The 19,775-nt window shown below is 42.0% G+C and overlaps 1 protein-coding gene across 10 annotated transcripts; it reads right to left on the bottom strand.

The window, feature by feature from the left end:
• Positions 1-545: 545 nt before the first annotated feature.
• Positions 546-18,396, bottom strand: LOC139358601 (uncharacterized). 10 transcript variants are annotated; one of them, XR_011613786.1, is made up of 6 exons: positions 17,510-18,396; positions 17,206-17,346; positions 14,893-15,024; positions 12,611-12,701; positions 10,330-10,439; positions 9,911-9,974 (listed from the first exon to the last, which is right to left on the bottom strand). XR_011613786.1 is itself a non-coding variant. In XM_071079827.1 (4 exons), exons 1-4 carry the CDS (start codon positions 17,631-17,633, stop codon positions 617-619), a joined length of 534 nt encoding a protein of 177 aa, XP_070935928.1. In that variant the 5' UTR covers positions 17,634-17,707; the 3' UTR covers positions 546-616. The 10 variants fall into 10 exon arrangements, 2 of the variants coding, with proteins under 2 accessions (XP_070935928.1, XP_070935929.1); XR_011613791.1 differs by lacking the exons at positions 10,330-10,439; positions 12,611-12,701 and adding an exon at positions 573-724; XR_011613787.1 differs by lacking the exons at positions 9,911-9,974; positions 10,330-10,439 and adding an exon at positions 577-724.
• Positions 18,397-19,775: the final 1,379 nt, after the last annotated feature.

The following is a 19,775-nucleotide window of genomic DNA, read 5'->3' as shown; positions in this document are numbered from 1 at the left end:
AGGAGTGGGTGGCGTAGCACCGTGGGACAGTCACCCTTTCCATATACTGACAAGCAAGAAATGGTCCTGAGCCACCGTTTCTCTATCTAGAAAACTATTTCACACTACAGTTTACTATAATCAAACTAATATACTGGGAGAGCTTGTTACCAAAATAAATCATGATGGATTTGGTAAAAATAAATATCCTACTCCTAAAACATTGGGAATCCAAGTGTATTTTCATGTGTACAATTTACTTAAAGTGATATTTACCCATAAACTAATTGTCTCATATTAAATGTTAGGACAAGAACTACCTACTTTCATTTGCTGTGGATATGCTTTCCACTTGATTTTTCCGTTGGTTTGTTTTTTAGTTCTGTAGAAAAACATCCCATAGAACTACAGTGACAATATGCCTGTGTTGTGGGAATTTTAAGGAATCAGAGAGACTGATGGGGTTCAGGAGGATATTTGTTTAGGTGCACCAGCCCAGTAGGATTAACATCCAAAAGACTGAGCCCCGAACAAAGAGCCACGCTCCCTTTTAAGTGTTTCGTGGCGGGAGATACATGCAGGGGGAAGTGCGCTAAAGAAGCAAGAAACAAAGGCAGTTAATCAATTGAGGCATGCATTACATCATTTCTTGTTTTTCCAAGGAAAACATGTTTTGCGACTGAGGCTTATCTGTCTTGTGACCTTGTAACTGTATAGCAAGGGAAACAGGGTCCTCACGGAATGCCTGGGAAGGGAGGAGAGATAAGGTTCAGTAACTACAGAAAAACAGGCAGTTAATTTTTGAAAGACTTTAGCTGTCTCTCTCAGGGGGTTGGTTTCAACATGTAACTGAGTTTCTGCTGAATTTATGATTTATACACTTTTTAATTTCCTTTAATTTCCTATTTCACCTGTAGTGGAGATCTTAATTCTGTTCTTCTACTGTTTCTATTCCTCTCTTTTTTTTTTTTTTTTTTTTTTTTTTGAGACAGAGTCTCGCTCAGTCACCCAGGCTGGAGTGCATTGGCGCACGGTCTCTGCTCACTGCAAGCTCCACCTCCCGGGTTCACGCCATTCTCCTGCCTCAGCCTCCCAAGTAGCTGGGACTACAGGCACCCACCACCAGGCCCAGCTAATTTTTTGTACTTTTTTTAGTAGAGACGGGGTTTCACCATGTTAGCCAGGATGATCTCAATCTCCTGACCTCGTGATCCGCCCGCCTTGGCCTCCCATGGTGCTGGGATTACAGGCTTGAGCCACCGCGCCTGGCCTCTATTCCTCTCTTTCCCAGTACCTTCCACCAGTGGATACAGTATGTTCAGTTCAGTGTGTAGGGGCTGGAGATGCTGGCGTGACTTCATATGTGAATGCTGTCTTCCAGCAGCTGCCTGTGCAACCTGGCCTCCCTGGAGGAATTTCCTTCATCTGTCCTGTTTGGTATGACAGATAATATATGTCTTGCCTGAAAATTGTTTTATGCTTTTTAATTGCTTTCAGAATTGGCTAAAACTAGCCATAACTAGAGGCAATTTAGTAGCTTCTGAAATCTATATAGATGTGTTGTTCATACTCACACATTTTAATAAATCTTCTGTTGTAATAAACTGCCTGTATTACAGATAGACTTGACCTAATGTGATTATTGAACTCCAAAGTTATTCTCAAATTACATTCCATAAAATTGCTAACATACTTGGTATTTTAGAAATATGCTCCAGCCTGGACAACACACTGAGACCTCATCTCTACACAAAATCTAAAAATTAGCCAGGCATAGTTGCAGGTACCCGTAGCCCAAGCTACTCAGGTGGCTGAGGCAGGAGGATTGTTTGAGCCCAGGAGTTCAGGTCTGAAGTGAGTAGCGATTGTGCCACTGCACTCCAGCTTGGGTGACAGAGCGACACCCTGTCTCCAAAATACATGTATGTTCTATTTCAGAATTTCATAATAATGTGATAGTAGCTTATAATATGGCAGTGATTTTGAGAGTATTCCATGTATAATATGTTGTACTTACTTGTTGTAGAGATCCTGGTATTGCTAGGCCAGTTTTTCATAATCAGTTTTAAATAGATGATTTGTTCATAGTTACACAAGCAAGACAGTATTGAAGCTGAGTATCTGTAGAATTGTAGCCATGTTCACACACACGGAGTATTCTAAAATAGCAGCGTACACAAGATGCTCATATGTACATCTGTCGAGGTTTGTGTGAAGCAGTAAAATGTTTCTAACAGCGTGTTTCTTTTCCTTCAGTACCATGCTGTTTTGGTTACTGTGGCCTTGTAGTATAGTTTCAAGTTGGATAACATGATACCTCCAACTTTGTTCTTTTTGCTTAGGATTGTCTTGGCTATATGGGATCTTTTTTGGTTCCATAGGAATTTTAGAGTTTTTTTTTTCTTTTTTCTAATTCTGTGAAGAGCAGTTTAATGGAAATAGCATTAAATCTATAAATTACTCTGGGCAGTTTGGCCACTTTCAGGGAAATGTCACTTCTGGGCATGGAGTTTCAGAGGCTGTATGTTTGTGTGTTTTGATTGAAGACTGAGAGTACTTCTAAGGAAGGACACTTCACAGTATGGCCAGCTATGTTTCTACTAGTATTTAAGTGTCATGTTTGTGATTGGATGTGAGCTCTGACTCTGTAGTGACCAAATACAGTGGCAGCAGCTGAGGAGTTAAACCTGAATTTTAGGTGAGGTTGAAATTTCACATCCGATCCATTCACAGTGCCTTGCAAGGAGTGCACTGTTGGTCTGCATGGATAGAGAGTCAATTTATGCTTTACCTGTGGCACTTTAAAGAGCACAAATGTCCTAAAATCCCTTCACATTCTTGGAAGAAGCAAATTCACCATCATTGCTGAACATTTCTAGCAGCCTTTGCCCAAGTATTCAAAGTGGAATGAAACCCTTCAGATAGTATTGACCCAATCAGAATGCCAAGTACCGCTTATAAGACAGCCATCATATCTTACCCAGAGCAGGAGTTCCTGATGGGAACTGATTGTAGAAATTGAATTAGGAGGACCCTCGTCAAATAGTGCTCTGTGCTTGAGCTACAATTCTTTAGGCAAAACACTGTAGCGTCCCACTCAGTCCCTGCTCTGTCTTCATACAAGGTAATGGATTACTTAGCATTTATCAGCCTCTGAAGCTCCATGCCCAGAAGTGACATTTCTCTGGATTCAGAGCCTTTGAAAGCTTCGTGGAGTGCTCAATGAGATAGGTGGGTGATTTGTTAGACCTCTGGGCTATTTGGAGTTTCCTTGACTATGGAGCAAATGTTACGTGGTGCCCTGGATGATGAGAAATGATGGTCTCATAGGAGCTTAATCTCAGGGAAAGTCTGTCTCAGTTTGGTGAGCTGTAGAAATTCGTTGGTGTTGGGCAAAGTTCTTAATATTTTATTTTTTGAGAGAGAGTCGTGGAACTCTTGAAAATTTGATAAAAGCTTTGGACTCTTGCAGTAGAAAAATGCATTTGCACATAATTTTTCATATGGTCCCTCATAAACCCTTAAGTCCATGGTCTCCGGACTAATAATTGCTAACATCGAACATGAATAATGCATATTGGAGGAACTAGTAGGCATCCTATGCCTAAGAGGCTTGTTGAATAATGCAGTTTCATGCCCTGCTTTTGGCTTTTCTGAGCATACATTCCACTGATACTGGAGAGGTGCCAAAGGCTGTGTATTCATGGTCAAAGCCAGTCAAAATTTGTGCTCAGGCAAAAGGCCTGAGAATTTTCTCATCTGTGGCATAGCCACATGGGTGATGTTTGGTGTTTTTCTATTTTATTACAAACATTGCCATGTAGCTTCTCTTTCTGTCACTGCATAGAAACCAGTCTTGTCAGATTTATCCACATCCTCAATATTTCCAAACCGGACGTTTTATTCTTCCTCTTCCGTGGCAGCTTAGCAGCATCTGACATAGTTCCTTCCTTGAAAGTCTTCTCATTCTTGACTTCCAGTCGGGTTTCCCGCTGCTTCTCTGCCCTCTTCTCCTCAGTCGTCTTTGTAGGCTCCTCCTAAACTGCCTGCATCATAAAGGTTGGGGTGTCCCAGCCCTTTGACCTGAGATATTACTTCATCTCTGTCTTTATTTATTCTTTAAATGGTTCCATTGCTGTGAAAATCTCCTGGATGCTAGTAATTCCAGCCCTGACCGCTAAACTGAATTTTAACTCATATGTCCAGCCACTTACTTGAAAACACCACTTGAGTGAATAAACATCTCAAAATTGATTTGTCCAAATGAAGTTCATGGGTGCCATTTTTGTGAAGTGCCATTTGGGGTTCAAGGAGAGAGGTGACAAGCTACCATCTAAACATTTACAGAACACCCTTGATATATTTTCCTGACTTTGACCATCCGATTTATCTGAAAATGCAGTCAGAGCTTCAACTCCAACATAGATCACCTTTGCATTGGCTTTCTCTGTTTTTGTTTTTGTAGACCACATTGCCTTTTGCTTTTTTTATCTGGTGTAAGGCAGTAGCTTCCTCAAGGGTCTCTCTGCTTCCTCTTTCACCCATTCGTGTCATTCTTCCACTGGCAACTACAGTGACTTTTCAGGCTTTCATTTCCTCCTAAACCCTATCGGGGGATTGTGACTTCAGAATGAATAGGCTCTTTACCATCTGTGGCCCTTCATTGGCTCCCTGTCTCCTACCCTCAGCTTCGATGCTATGTTGTAGCCAGGCTCAGTGGTTTTCTTTCTGTTTTCTAAATATGTGAGGCTCTTTCTTTCTTTGGAACTAGAGGAGGATTGTAGAGAAAATATGACACAAATTAATTTTTACATGTGTGATTCATTATCTGACTCAGATTACAAGCTCCTTGAGAGCAGAGACCCAATTTAATGCATTTTGTCTCCAACATTCCTGCCTTTGTCTCCAGCCTCCTCCTTTGCTGTGTCTGGGACAGCAACTTGTACTAATTCATTTGACACTGTCTTCTCTTCTCCTTTGCTCCCCTCCCCTCCCCTCCTCTCCTCTCTTTCCCTTCTCCCTCCCCCTCCTTGCCCTCTCCTTTCCTCCCCTCCTCGCCCTCTCCTTTCCTCCCCTCCTCTTCTGTTTTGTTTTTCTTTCTCTGTTGCCCAGGCTGGAGTTCAGTGGCATAATTTCAGTTCACTGCAGCCTCCATCTCCTAGGTTCAAGGGATTCTCCTGCTTCAGCCTCCTGAGTAGCTGGGATTACAGATGCACGTCACCATGCCTGGCTAATTTTTTGTATTTTTAGTAGAGACAAGTCTTCACTATGTTGGCAAGGTTGGTCTACCAACTTAGTGATCTGCCTGCCTCGGCCTCCCAAAGTGCTAGGATTACAGGCATGAACCACTGCATCTGGCCTGACATTTTGTTTCCTGAGCTTTCTATGTATCAGGTTATGATTAAGTGCTCAGAGTTTAATAGATGTTAGATTTTGAGGTTGCTTCTCTCTTAGTTTAGAATACAAGCCATCGCCGGATGAGGATGGGAGTAAGGAGACACCTGTGGCGAAAAATGAGAGGTGTATCTGTGCAGATTTCAACTTGGGTAGAACTTCATTGTTCTAATGAATTTTGAAACCTATTATGGGCTAACATTATTGCTTTGGATTACTAATTCACTAAATAGTGCCTTACTTGCTTGTGAGAGTAAATTTAATTTCCCAAAGTGATCAATTCAGTCCTAGTCTGTAGCTGAGAGAATCAAACTTAATGGAAACTAATGATATTCCTAATAGAGTAGACATCAAGCAAGGTAAACCCCTACTAATCTTCCTCTCCCTGATAAACATCATGTACTAAGAGTTTTGTCTGAAATGCAGTACAACAGTAAATCAAAGCACGTTAAAGAGGGAAATACTACCCTTTTAGCAACAGACTACTTTCAGATTTAAACACAACTACTGCCAAGTGTTAGGTGTGAGGTTATGTCTGTTCTGGTGTTAAACTTAGATGTGGAGAATATACTGTTTATCCTTGCTTCAAGGCTTTGTCCAAAAAAAAAAGCACCATTTAAAGCAAGTCTTGCTAGGTCATCACCGAAAGCTTCCTTGCTAATGCAAGTGGAATTAGGTACCAGATATAAACATTGCATAGAAGCTTGGCTGTCAGATTTAGTAAGCAAGCTTAAGCATTTCCTGTAAATTTTAAGTGATAAATTATAAAAGAGCAGAGCAACTTGGCATCTTAGGTGGAGTGAAGATATTGTATTCTGGTTAAAAACTGTAAGGGGCTTACGGAAATGAGTGGCATGGTGTTAGTTATTTTGAAAAGTGTATGTTTCAATTTTCTGCTAAAAAATGTAATCAGAGGAGAAAAATATTCAACAAACACGAGTTTTTTGTTTTTGTTTTTCCTGTCAGAAGAGTGAAGACTGTGTACCCAGGACATTTTTCCCCCCCTACAATTTTTTAATTGTGGTAAAAATATATATAACATAAAATTTATTATCTTAGCCATTTTAAGTTTCCCATTCAGTGGTAATAAATACATGTATAAGGTTGCACAGCCATCACCATCATCTATCTCCATATATCTCTTCATTTTCTAAAACTGAAACTCTGTACCCGTCAAACAATAACTTTCCATTCCCTTCTCCCCCAGCCCATGGTAACCACCATTCTACTTTCTGTCTCTGATTTTGACTAATGTTTTAAGTATCTAATATAAATGGAATCATAAAACATTTGTTTTTGTGATTGGTTTATTTTACTCCGCATAATGTCTTCAAGTTTCATCCATATTGTAGATGTGATGGGATTTTCTTTCTTTTTAGGACTGACGATCCATCATCTGTGAAGACCACGTTTTGCTTATCCATTTGTCAATGGACACTTGGATTGCTTCCATATTTTGGATATTGGGAGTAATACAGCTATCAATGCGGGTGTACAAATAATCTCTTGAAGACCCTGTTTTCAGTTCTTTTGAGTATATACTGAGAAGTGCAATTGCTGGATCACATGGTAATTCTATTTTTAGTTTATTCGGGAAACAACATACGGTTTTCTACAATAGCTGTACCACTTCACATTCCCACTAACCATGCAAAAGCGTTCCAATTTCTCCACATCCTTGACAAAACTTGATATTTTCTATTTTTATTTTATTTTATAGATGTCATACTGATGGGTATGGAGTGGTATCTCATTGCAGTTTTGATTCACATTTCCCTAATGACTAGTGATAATGAATATCTTCTCATACTTATCGGCCATTTTCTATCTTCTTTGAAGAAATATTCCTTTTAAGTCCTTTGCTTATTTTTGAATTAAATTGTTGTTTGTTGTTGAGTTTTAGAAGTTCTTTATATATTCTGGATATTAATCACTTTATTTGCAAGTATTTTCTCCCATTCTGTGGGCTGCACTTTTACGTTGTTGATAATGTATTTAGATGCACAAAATTTGCAATTTTCATGAAGTCTTGTTTGTCTATTTTTAAAATTTTGTTGCCTGTGTTTTTGGTGTCATATTCAAGAAATCATTGCCAAATGCAGTGTTGTGAAGTTTTTATCTTATCTTTTCTTCTAAGAGTTTCATAATTTTAGGTTTTACATTTAAGTCTTTGATCCATTTTAACTTTGTATATGGTATTAGGTAAGGATCCAATTTTCTTCTTTTTCATGTTGATATTTAGTTTTCCCAATGCCATGTGTTTAAAAAATGACATTTTCCCTATTATATGGTCTTGACACTCTTGTTGAAAATCATTTTACCATATATGTAAGTATATATTTTTGGGCTTTCTGTTCTATTTCATTCACCTATATGTCTGTCTTTATGCCAATGTCACACTGTTTTGGTTATTATGACTGTAGAAAGTTTTGAAAACAGGAATTGTGAATCTTCCAGCTTTTTTTTTCTTGCAAGATTGTTTTGGTTATTTGGGGTTCCTTGAAATCCCTTATGAATTTTAGAATAGATATTTCTATTTCTGTAAAAAGTCATTGTGATTTTGATGGGAATTGCATAAATCTGTAGATTGCTTTGGATAGTATTGACATCTTAACAATATTGTCTTCCAAACTGTGAACGTGGATTGTGTCTCCATTTACTCATGTCTTCTTTATAGTGTTCATTATACAAGTCTTCCATTCTTCTTGGTCAAATTAATTCCTAAATATTTTACTCTATTTTTGGGAAACTCTGTGATGAGTGGTGAGCCAGGACTAGAGATCAGATTCCCAACTATTCATTCCCACACCTTGACTGTTGCTTATCTCAGCTGATTCACTAGATTCCGTCACTAGCCACAAGTTTCTGTCAGATGGGTCAATTTTAAATTACAAGCAAAAAGCAGAAAAAAAATTGGATAACTACTTTGTAGCAAGTGGGATTTTATTCTTAGTTAGATTTATCTTTTCTTTGTATTTGCTTGTGTCTGTGAATTCTGTTTCAGTGGAAAGGAACTGTATTAAGTTTTGACCTAGTATCAGTATCTGAGTAATTGACCTAATGAGATTTGGATTTGACTGGGAGATTAGCTGCTCCGCTAAATATGATGAACAAATAAAGGCAACTTTTCTCCTCCTGAAATTTCTAAAAACAATTTCCTCGCTCTTTTTTTTTTTTTTTTTTTTTTTTTTTGGTTTTCATGTTTCATTCACCATGTGAAAGGCTGTGACCCCAGTGTATGAGGAACCCCTTGTCCGAAGCAGTTGCTGCTCATGGGACAGGCAGATCTCTATACAGGAGCACTCATTTCTAGAGTGCAGCCTTGTCATTGCTGTGAAGGAAAATGCCTAATGCTCAAACCAGGGGCTACTTAGGCTTTCCCAGAATTGCCGTTTCTTAGATTTTGTGATTAAATTGATGAGGTAGATACTCTGTCCTTAAACTAGGAAATCACATCCTCTGAATTCTGTCTAACTTAATTGAGTCCTGCTGTGTTACTAATCCATGTTAATATGGTCTTTTTCCTTTAACATAGTTTCCCTGGATGCTGAACATGGAGCCTTACAGTTTCTAGAATGGTTTGGCAGAATATCTCTTTGGGAATTGGTGAAGATGGGTGAAGTATAGATCCAGGAAGGTGGAGGGTCCCCACACACACAAAAAAAAAAAGTGCCTTCATAGAAGACTGTGCACTTCATGTCATCATATACAATGGGCAGCACACACAGGCCCCTGCTATTCTTTTATGAGGGACAGGTTGGGAGGGTCTCTGCAGGTGGTGCTTGCTCACTGGCCACCAGCCTCTCCCCTGCTCTCTCTGCCTCCCTTATCATCCACACTCACCTTCATGGTACAGGACACGTTGACTTTGTTCTTTGACCTCATTTCATTCTGAATTTTTAAAGCTTAATGTAGCTGGCTTTATCCCTTCAATTTGAAAAGTTATTTTAGAAATTGAAATAATTATTGCCACATTTTTCTTAGATGTTTAAGATCATGGTTACCTACTTTATTTGTAGACATTGCATAGAGATAAATGCTGGGGACGAGGGTGTTTGTTTTTAACCTTAATGTGTTTGTCTGATCTCTGAGTTCTAGGGGTTGTGGAAAAGGAAAGTGGTATAAAGTAAATGACACAGTGACAGAAGAATTCGACCTAAATAATGAGATTCCGGAGTGCGAATGCTTTGGTGAAGAATATAGACCAAAATTTTATGACCAAGGTAAGGATATACAAATGGATAGCTTACATTAGTTTTGGTTTTTAATTTAATTTTCTACAAAATTGGAAGTAGGATTCTTTAAATTAAAGATAGAATAGACTTTTTCTAGTACTGCTGCTCTAGCTATAGAACCGTGAGTAGGTGGGGGAGGGGAGGTGTACTGTAAGATCATGAAATGAGTATCAAAGAGACACTAATAAATAAAGAAATCTAACTTTAAAGCTAGTTTCAGAAGCGGTTGTCCAGTAAAATCTTCAAATGTCTGTTTCACTTACATAGGAGCATAATTAATTAGAGAACATATTTTTTAGCACCTGTACTTTTAACACCATATTCATTAGTGTGGCAAAGCAGTCTTTACCTCCAATCTCCCCACTCCTAGGACAAAAAAAAAATATATATCAGGGAAAGTATATCAAAAACCCAATCACAGTTAGCTATTTGAAAGCCATTTTGCCGAGATCTTAGCATTTCTTAGCAAATAATTTTGAGATATTCTAGGGGCATTTAGAAATTTCTTCCTGTATTAGATTCACTATATTAGAGTTCTGTATTGTGCCACTGTAATCATGCATTCAGTGCTAATTTTTAAGGGTCAAATAAAGTATGATTGCCAGAATTCACCCTAATATCAACCTCCAAAGGAGGGATTGATTTTATCACCAGAACTGAGGTCCCCTAACTTCCACTCTAAGCAGTAACCTATAAAAAAAACCCTCCTCATTTTACTTACACTTTGCATTTAACACATTTAGTGAGTAGTTACTTGCTGGATTCTCGGGCTCTTTGTTTTCGATTGTCAAGACAAGAAAACCTTTTTCATTTAGACTTCTTAATGCTGTGCTGTAAAGCGAACACATACACTTGTGTATGTCAATGATATAATCCCACATGCTCTTCCACCAGGGAGGTCTGATGAGAACGCCGGGGGTCACCAAAGAAGACTCAAGTTAGCTGTGTAGAGCAGGAAGCCGAGGACTTCTCACTGTAAGTTGCTTTTCAATTGTGAATACAGAATATCGGAGACAGGTCTCAATGAATTTGGAAAGTTTAGTTTGCCAGGGTTATGGACGTGACACAGCCTATGGAGGTCCTGAGGACATGTGCCCAAGGTGGTTGGGGTACAGCTTGCTTTAATACATTGTTGGAAGTTGTGAGACATCAATCAATATGTGTAAGATGTACATTGGTTTTGTCCAGAAAGGTGGGACAACAACTCGAAGCATGGGCGGAGGCTTCCGGGTCATAAGTAGACAAGACAAATGGTTGCATTCTTTCGAGTCTCTGATTAGCCTTTTTCTGATTACACAGTTTACATGTGAGAGGAGGGTAAAAGAATCTTCACTTATGCCTTAGTCTAGCTTAGTGAAATGATACAGCAGAAGAAGCAATGAGATGTGCGTTTGTGTCAGGTGAGCAGAGAGATGGCATTGTGCTCTGTTCATCCTTTGCCCACAAGAAGATTACCTCAGGGCAAATGGTGAGGGAGTTACGGAGCTTCCTTATCTTTGTAGCGTCTTATTTAGTAATACATTGGGAGCAAGTTTGCTGGATGCAGTTCCCAGCTGTCTTCCTTTTGGATTAGTGAAGATTTATTTTATTGCATACCAAAAACTTGCCGTGTGATTTAGTAGGTGTTAGTGTGGTATTTGAGAATGTAGTATTTGGGATTTGAAGATAATTAGCTAAACTAGAGAGAAATTCCTAAACTAATTCTAAAAGGAAAATAAATAAATCCCTTTTCTTTATTATTGCTTCTTGGTCATTATTTCCTTGGCGATAACTTACTTTGTATTTAGAAACATGCACATACGTTAGGGCCTTCTAGATTTGAGATTTTAAAAAAGTTTACGCTAGAGGTTCTTTTAAACATGTTGGCGTCATTTAGTGAATTCCACTTCGTGTCCAAAACACAGCACTGTGCCGACACTCTCAGAATGTTGTCACTTTTTAAAGCCCCTGCTGTCAGTGAATTTGCCTTTTAATATATTGTATCAGGAAAGTATCTGATTTACTTTTTCATGTAAAACTGTGTTTAAGTGTGGTTTATTACGTTTGAAAACTTTGTTGAATAATTATTATGAGAGTTTGCGTGTGTGGCTCTAAAATGAGTTTGTTTCACTGCTCTTGAATGGTCGTAATGGCTGGAAAAAAAAACCTCACACTAGCATGCAGAAAGAATTTATTTTCATGCTTCCTAAGTTATGGTACTCAGTTTTAAATCCCATATGCCAGTTAAGTTAAAATGTGTCCTGCAAATTTTTAATTTTTTGTAATGTCACTCAGTTCTCCAAAGTAATTGAAATATACTAACTTTTTAATTATTTAATTAAAACATTATTATTCTGTATACTGGGTGGGTACAGTTTGATGTTTTGACACACATGACACATTGTATCATGATCAAACAATTTAAGTCTCATATCCTGTTCATGTGAGTTTGGCAAGTTTTAAAACTACTAAAACAATAGCCACTTTCTGCTAGACAAAGTTTTCTCATCCTATCTAGTCAGCTCCATCTTCAGCAGTTTTTGTGTCAGTCATCTCCTTGGTCCCATGGGCCTGATAATGCCTGGGTGTCTGTTCTAACCCAGCTGATTTTAAAAGGCAAGAAGAAAGGACTATTTGGAGAAAATGCCTGTTGGAATATAGTAGGTAAGAATCCTGTGAAAAATTCTAAAGGGGAGAATTCAGGTAGATGTCAGAGTGTATCTGGTAGATCCAGAGGTACTCCCACTGGTCTTTTTCTGGATTAGTTGTAGGCTGCAGAGATAGGTGTAGAGCTAGTGCCATGGAGTGCTAAGGACACAGATGTGAATACACACCAAGATTGGCCAGCACCATCACTGAGCTGCTGTGTGATATGAGATGACACCAATAAACAGAGGCATGGGGACTAGGCAGTAAGGAAATACATTGGTGAAACTAACTTATCTGGTGAGGAGAACAATTGAACACTCATAATCATTGGGTAAAGACTAACAGGGTGATGATAGACATTATTTATTGTATACCTCCTCTGAGCCACATGCTTTAAGCAAATCTTCAATTCTGAAAAGACTCGTGGAGTGGTGGGTTGTTATTTCCATTTTTCGGATGGAAAAACTGCAGTTCAGAAAAAAAGTGAACAGTCCGTGTCATAGAGCATGCATTTAAATTCAGAACTATATACCCAGTCTAGACTTTATACACTAATGAAACAAAAGCTCAAAAGCAAGAAGCAAATAATTAAAATATATATATATATACACATATCTGGCTGGGTTCAGTGGCTCACACCTGTAATCCCACCACTTTGGGAAGCTGAAGTTGAGGTGGAAGGATTGCTGGAGGCCAGGAGTTGGGGATGGAGTTGGGAAAAATATAGCCAGTTTTGGTGATGTGTGCCTAGAGTGCCAGCTACTCCAGAGGCTTAAGTGGACAGAAGTTCAAGGCTGCAATGCGCTGCACACCACTGCAATCCAGCCTGAGTGACAGAGTGACACCTCATCTCAAAAATAATTTATATAAATAAATAGAGCTGCAGGTGGAAAGGTGGAGGGGAGTATGTGGTGAATCCAGGCAGAAACCAGAGCCAGACCCAAAGGTGCCATGTGTGCTGATTGATTTAAGCTCAGGAGCTGTGAGGGCCATGGAGAAACCTTACATGGGGATTGATGTGATCTAGTTGACCTACTGACATAGCCCTGACTAGCAGGACCGTGGAGGGGATGGGCAGGAGGGAAAGAGAGTAGTTGAAAAGCCCATCAGACTAATCCAGGGAAGAGAGAGCAGGGCCCTGCTGAGGCTTTGGGAGTGAGGATGGCGGTGAGAGGCAGGTTTAGATGCTGCTTGGAGGGTGAAATGATGTGGGTGGAGGTGCAGATGCTTCCACGTGCATAGTGGAGTCTTACACTGAGGGAGGAACAGGTGAGACAAATGTGAAGGAATCAACAGGACTTGTGCCTCCCTACATGTGTGGAGTGAGGGAGAGACTGGGGGTGACTCCTGGGCTTCTAATGTGGGAGAGAGGATGACTGTGTTGCCTTGTGCTGAGACACAAGACTGTCTAGAGTAGCAGAGGTTTTGGAAGAAGGTACAGGGTAACCTGGCTTTCCATTTAGTGAGTGTGAGGTGCCTGTGGGTTGTCCAGGGAAGGGAGATGGGAGGTGGTTTTGTACGTGGTTCTGAAGCTTCATTTAAGGCCCAGTAGCCTAGGGGGAGCTGATGTGGCAGGCCCGGATGTGACTGCCCATGGAGCGTGCACAGTGATGAGAAAGGAGGGCAGGGCTGCCTCATCAGGGGAACACCATGGGCCCAGAGGCTTCCACAACCCTGAGCTTTCGAAAGGTCTATGAGGTCAGAAGCCTGAGTAGAAACCTTTAGCTTGTTAGAAAGAAACCAAAATAGCAACAAAACCAACACATAGCAATCCTGCAAAATACAGTTATGTTTCAAAAACGAAATTAGAAAATGATATTCAACCTCTCATTTCTACAGTGAAAATGTTCCATGAGGCGTGGATGTGTTTTAATATATTTAATACATCTGATGTGATGTAGGCGAGCCCCTTCCAAAGACATCGCTCCTAAAGTCTATAGAAGGAGGTAGGGTGTGAGAGGGTAACTTCTCCTTTAATGAGCCCCACATGCCACTCTGGTATTTCCTCCATCCTGCAAGCATCCCCTCCCCCTTGCAGAGGGCATCCATGTGATGCTGCATGCAGTGTTTGTGGGTTGGCAGCACTTTGAAGTGCGGTTCCCACAAGATCTGGTCCTGATGGACATCATCTGGGATTGTTCTCTCCAGTTCCCACAAGATCTGGTTCCGATGGACGTCATCTGGGATTGTTCTCTGTGTTTCCCACAAGATCTGGTCCCAATGGACGTCATCTGGGATTGTTCTCTCCAGTTCCCACAAGATCTGGTCCTGATGAGCCTTATCTGGGTTTGCCTTCTCCCTCAGGAGTCTCACCGTGGCCTCCATGCTGCTTGGTCTGGTTAGGGAGTTCCCACAGTATCTGGTTCTGCTGAACCTCATCTGGGGTCACCTTTTCCCTCGGGTGTCCCACTGCAGCCTCCATGCTGCTCTGTCTGATCAGGAGCACTCTGGGTGCCCTTGTGCTGCCTGCCTGCTCCTGGGTCTTCTGCCGACTCTAGGCAGTGGCATCACATGCTGTCTCCTGGCAGGTGTCCCATGAGGGGGAGTAGATCTCGGTGTTGTCACCCATTCCCCTGCCTCCACCCACCCTGCCCACTCCCCTCCCACCTCTCAGGATCTTATTTCACACCCCACCTCCTTCCATCGCTCAACTCACCTGCCTGTGCTTCTCAGCACCTGCCTGGTCACTGGAACCGCCTCTGGACACCACCCACAAAGGACTCACAGCCAGGTGGCAGGCCAGGAGGTAGTGGACATACGATTGAATCTCATCTTGGCCAGTCATTCCCTGAAAGAGATTTCGTAAGGGGTCAGAAACCTCTCCCTACTTAAAAGCAGATGTCCAGAATCCAAACTGTGTGTATCTCAGACGGAGTAGCTCTCCATTCTAATTAACATGGTGACTTGAGAGTTTTATAAATGTTCGTTATAAACTACACATAAAACTCACCATCTTAGGCATTCTTAAGTGAGTAGTGCTAAGAACATTTTCTTTCACACACATTAAACAACTCTCCATTTCCTGTCCCTCCAGCCCCTGGCAGCCACCATTTTACATTTTGTTACTATGAATGACTCTTCTAGATGCTTAATGTAATACTGTTTACTTTAAAAGAACCAAAGTATGCCTAGCATTGAGAAATTAGCCACCCCCTGGATTTAGCGAGTGCCTAAACACTGACTTTAAAGCCTGTGCTCTTCCCTACCATGTGTTCCTTCATTCATTCGGGACACAGTGTGCTTCAGGATGCGCCGGGTGTCTGGGAGACAGTGTTCGATGTGTTTTACTATTGACTGGTTTTCCATTTATTAGTTTCTTGGAGTTTATTATTTTGAGAATTATGTGTGCTACAAATATCTTTTCTCTCTTTGTGGCTTGCCTTTTTAGTCTCTTAATGCTGTTTTTTTGAGACCAAAAATTTAAATGCGGTCGAATGTATTAGTCTTTCACTTTATGGTTATTGTTTCGTAAATGCCATTCATGACATCTTTTCTTGATTTGATGTCCTGAAGATATATATATTTCTGTGTTACCTTCTAGATCACTGCCATCCACTAAAAATTATGAAGTGAGACACATATTATCTAGACTAAATATTATCTAGTATCCACATTGAGAGAGGAAAGGGAATCCAATAAAGCTAAGTTTAATAGTGTTTTATTTAACTCAGTATATACAAATTACTATAATTTCAAACTTTCAATATAAAAATTATTGAGATATTTAACATTGGTTTTTCCTACTGTTTAACATTCCAATGCAAGTGTTCCGCTTATTGGCACATCTCAAGTATTCAGTAGCCATACATGGGCAGAGCAGTCGTAGAATATTTATTGCTTTTACTGTTTCACATTAGACCTGTCTTCTACCTAACTGATTTTTGAGTGTAGTGTGAAGTGGGAATCTCGCTTGATTTTTTTTTTTTTTTCCAAATGAGTAACCAACTGACCCAGCACCACTTAGTTGAAAAGGCAATCCTGTCCCCACTGTTCTGTCTGCTGCAGGAGTCTTATTTTTATCTATTTATTTATTTTTTTGAGACAGAGCCTCGCTCTGTCACCCAGGCTGGAGTGCAGTGGCAAGATCTTGGCTCACAGCAAGCTCCGCCTCCTGGGTTCCCGCCATTCTCCTGCCTCAGCCTTCTGAGTAGCTGGGACTACAGGCACCTGCCACCACGCCTGGCTGAAAATGTTTTTGTATTTTTAGTATTCGATCTCCTGACCTCGTGATCTGCCCGCCTCGGCCTCCCAAAGTGCTGAGATTACAGGCGTGAGCCACCGCGCCTGGCCTGCTGCAGGAGTCTTAAAGAAAGTGTCCACATGTCTGTGAGTGTCGTTCTGGTCTCAATTCTGTGCCACTTGTCTACTTGTCTATGCTTTCGCCACTCCTATGCTATCTTAATTACTATAATTTTCATGCTAAGTTCTGATATCTGGTAGGGAAAATGTCTTTTTATGAGAGTGTTGGATAACCTTGGCTTTTTGCATTTCCATATAAATTTCAATTGTCAAGTTCTCAAAAATATAGTGGGATTTTGATTGAGATTCTTGATGTTGTCTGATGGAGAATCTAGATAACCAGTGGAAAAGAGGCCTTTTGTAAGCATCATCAGTGCATGTCCTACAGGCATCTGAGTGGGATCTGGACGGGCTCTTGCTTTGCAGACTCTGCTCCCCTCCCCATTGTGAGGTAGAAGCAGCTGATGAAAGAGGCTCAGCCCTTTGTGCTGTGATAAGGGCACAGTGGAGGGCCCCACCCCCTACTGCAGGAGACATTTCTCAAGGACAGAACATCTCTACCATGGTTCTAGAATCCTAGGGTGAATACAAATAAATTCTGGGATAAGCCAGGCAGCAAATACATAAACAAAACCAACACTGATTTTCCACTGATAGTGGGGGCCTTGTGCCCTGTGAGCTCTCAGGGGTCACTGTTATTGCACTCAGTTTAACCCAGGGCAGGACTTACCTTCCTTGAGAACAGGTTAGGTGTTTCCCACTCCTCACTCCCCTCTGCCTTCTGTGTCACTGGCCCCGTGGTTTGCTTTGTGGCTGTAGGCTGAGTTCCATGGAGAAGCCAGAAACAAATACAGAGGCTCATGCAGGCTGGCTGATCAGGCAGGGGAGGAAAGGGGCAGACTGTTTAGAGACAGAAAATTGTTAGAGGTATCTCTGGTCTCTGAAGAGTATTAACAGGATGGGAATAAAGGCAAAGTACAGATGACAGTAGGGTGACCATGACCTGGTCATGGAGAAGGGCTCTTGTGACTTACTGAGGCTGAATGCTGGTTTGCCACCGTCTTGCATTTCCTTTGTCCACCAGGCCAGGCTGCTGAGAACCCACAGTCCTGGCCATCCTGAACTGTACCAGAACTGCCCCAGGAGCAGGGAAACCATCTCCAAGATGAGATTTGTGAACTGTCAGGTCTGGTGGAGATGGCGGGGCTGGGGCTGGGGACTAGAAAGAAGTAGGGCTAAGGAGGAGGAGTAGAGTCATAGGTAGAGGCATCCCAGGAAACAGCTCTGGGACGACAGTGTTTGCAAGCAGGGCTAGGAGGAGGAGTAGGGGGACAGATAGGGGAGTCACAGAAAAGAGTTCTGGGACCAGAGTGTTGGCAAGGAGGGCTAGGAGGAGGAATAGGGGAACAGATTGGGGAATCACAAGGAAGAGTTCTGGGACCCCAAAGTTGACCAGTAGGGCTAGGAGGAGGGCTAGGGTGATGGATAGGGGAGTTTCCAGAAAGAGATCTGGGACCAGAGCAATGACAAATGGATGGTTTGTAACGAATAGCAGAAGAGCAGGGCAGGTAGAGTATTAGGGTAGGGTAGTGGGGAGGGCAGGTATGAGGCACAGTGGGATAACAGTTAGGGCAGAAAACTGAAAAATCCACATGCTTCTGGAGAGGAGGAAGGGGCTTGGCAGATTGAAGAAGGGGGAGGGATTTGTGAGCACAAGAGTAGGATGGCTTACGAGAGTGGGATGTATTAGGAGGGCAGGATGGATCAGGAGGGTGTGGAATCATAAAACCAGGTACCAGGCGGGGTGGAAATTGAGAAATTGGAGGGAGCTTTCCTGTCAATTCTTCCAATGAGAATTCTAGTTAATCCCTTCTCCCAGTGAGTCCAAATGAGTACGTGGGATGTGCCCAGACCTACCCCAGCATTTATAACATGCCCACCCCTTGCATCATACCATGTCTGAATGCCCATTATGATGCCTGTGTGCCCCTCTCTTTTGGTCTAGGGAGAGGGCCCCACCAACTAGAGAACGGATCCCAGTTTCTAGATGTAAGAGCGATCATGGAAAATAGCAGAGAAGAAATGGGGGCTGTAATATTAGTCCCTTTTCTGGGGATACCATGTAGTTATGCCCCTCAGTAGGCAAAGTTTGATCAAAGGTCCAAGATGGAGCTAGGGACTGGGGGCCTAGGAGAGTGGTTCTGAAGCAGGACTTGGGAAAATGGGAAGAAGTCAGTGCCCTTTCACTTACTACAATTTTCAAAGCACTTTCACATCATTTATACTTCTGCATGAATATTTGTGATTAGAGGAGCGATGTGTATTCATTAGATCAATGAGGACACTGAAGACCAGAGAGGAAGCTGCCATAAACAGGCAGTGGGTGACAAAGCAAGTGGGACTAGAACTTGGGCCGAAAGGAGGGGCAGGTGGGAGGGAGCCAAAAATAGCCCAGAATGCTGACCAGTGGCCTCCCTCCTCCTGGCTCTCTGGACAGGATCCTGCCTGCAGGGGGTGCTTCAGAGCACAACTGTACTTTTCATAGTAACCTCTTGATCCTTGTGCCCCTGTGGTTTTATGCCTTACTCTTAATGGGAACCATAAACATAGTTCTAAGGAGGCTGGGAGGTCTGGACTGGGTGGAATTCACCCCAGCATGGCAAAGCAGCTGTGGCCAGACTACTTCTCTAGATTCCTCCTCACTGGACAGGGCATCTCTGAAGGAAAGGCCCCAGTCAGGGGCTTACAGATAAAACTCTCATCTCCCTGGGACAGAGCACCTGGGGGAAGGAGCAGCTGTGGGCGCAGCTTCAGTGGATTTAAACTTTCCTGCCTGCCGACTCTGAAGAGAGCAGCTGATCCTGACAAGTGGGATTCTCCCAGCACAGCGCACCAGCTCTGCTGTGGGACAGACTGCCGCCTCAAGTGGGTCGCTGACCCCTGAGCCTCCTGACCAGGAGAGACCTCCCAACAGGGGTTGAGAGACACCTCATACAGGAGAGCTCTGGCTGGCATCAGGTTAGTGTCCCTCTGAGATGCAGTATCCAGAGGAAGGAGGAGGCAGCAATGTTAGCTGTTCTGCAGCCTCCGGTGTTAACACCCAGGTGGACAGGGTCTGGAGTGGACCTTCGGCAAACTGCAGCAGACCTGCAGAACAGGAGGGGCCTGACTGTTAGCATAAAAGCTAAGAAACAGAAAGCAACACTATCAACATCAACAAAAAAGACCCCACACAGAAACGTCTTCCAAAGGCCATCAGCATCAAAGATCATAGGTAGATAAATCCACGAAGATGAGGAT

This window comes from Macaca nemestrina, chromosome 15 (genome assembly GCF_043159975.1).
Source record: "Macaca nemestrina isolate mMacNem1 chromosome 15, mMacNem.hap1, whole genome shotgun sequence".
NCBI lineage: Eukaryota > Metazoa > Chordata > Mammalia > Primates > Cercopithecidae > Macaca > Macaca nemestrina.
Note: the sequence above shows the minus strand (reverse complement) of the source record. Positions and strands in the feature narration are given on the sequence as shown.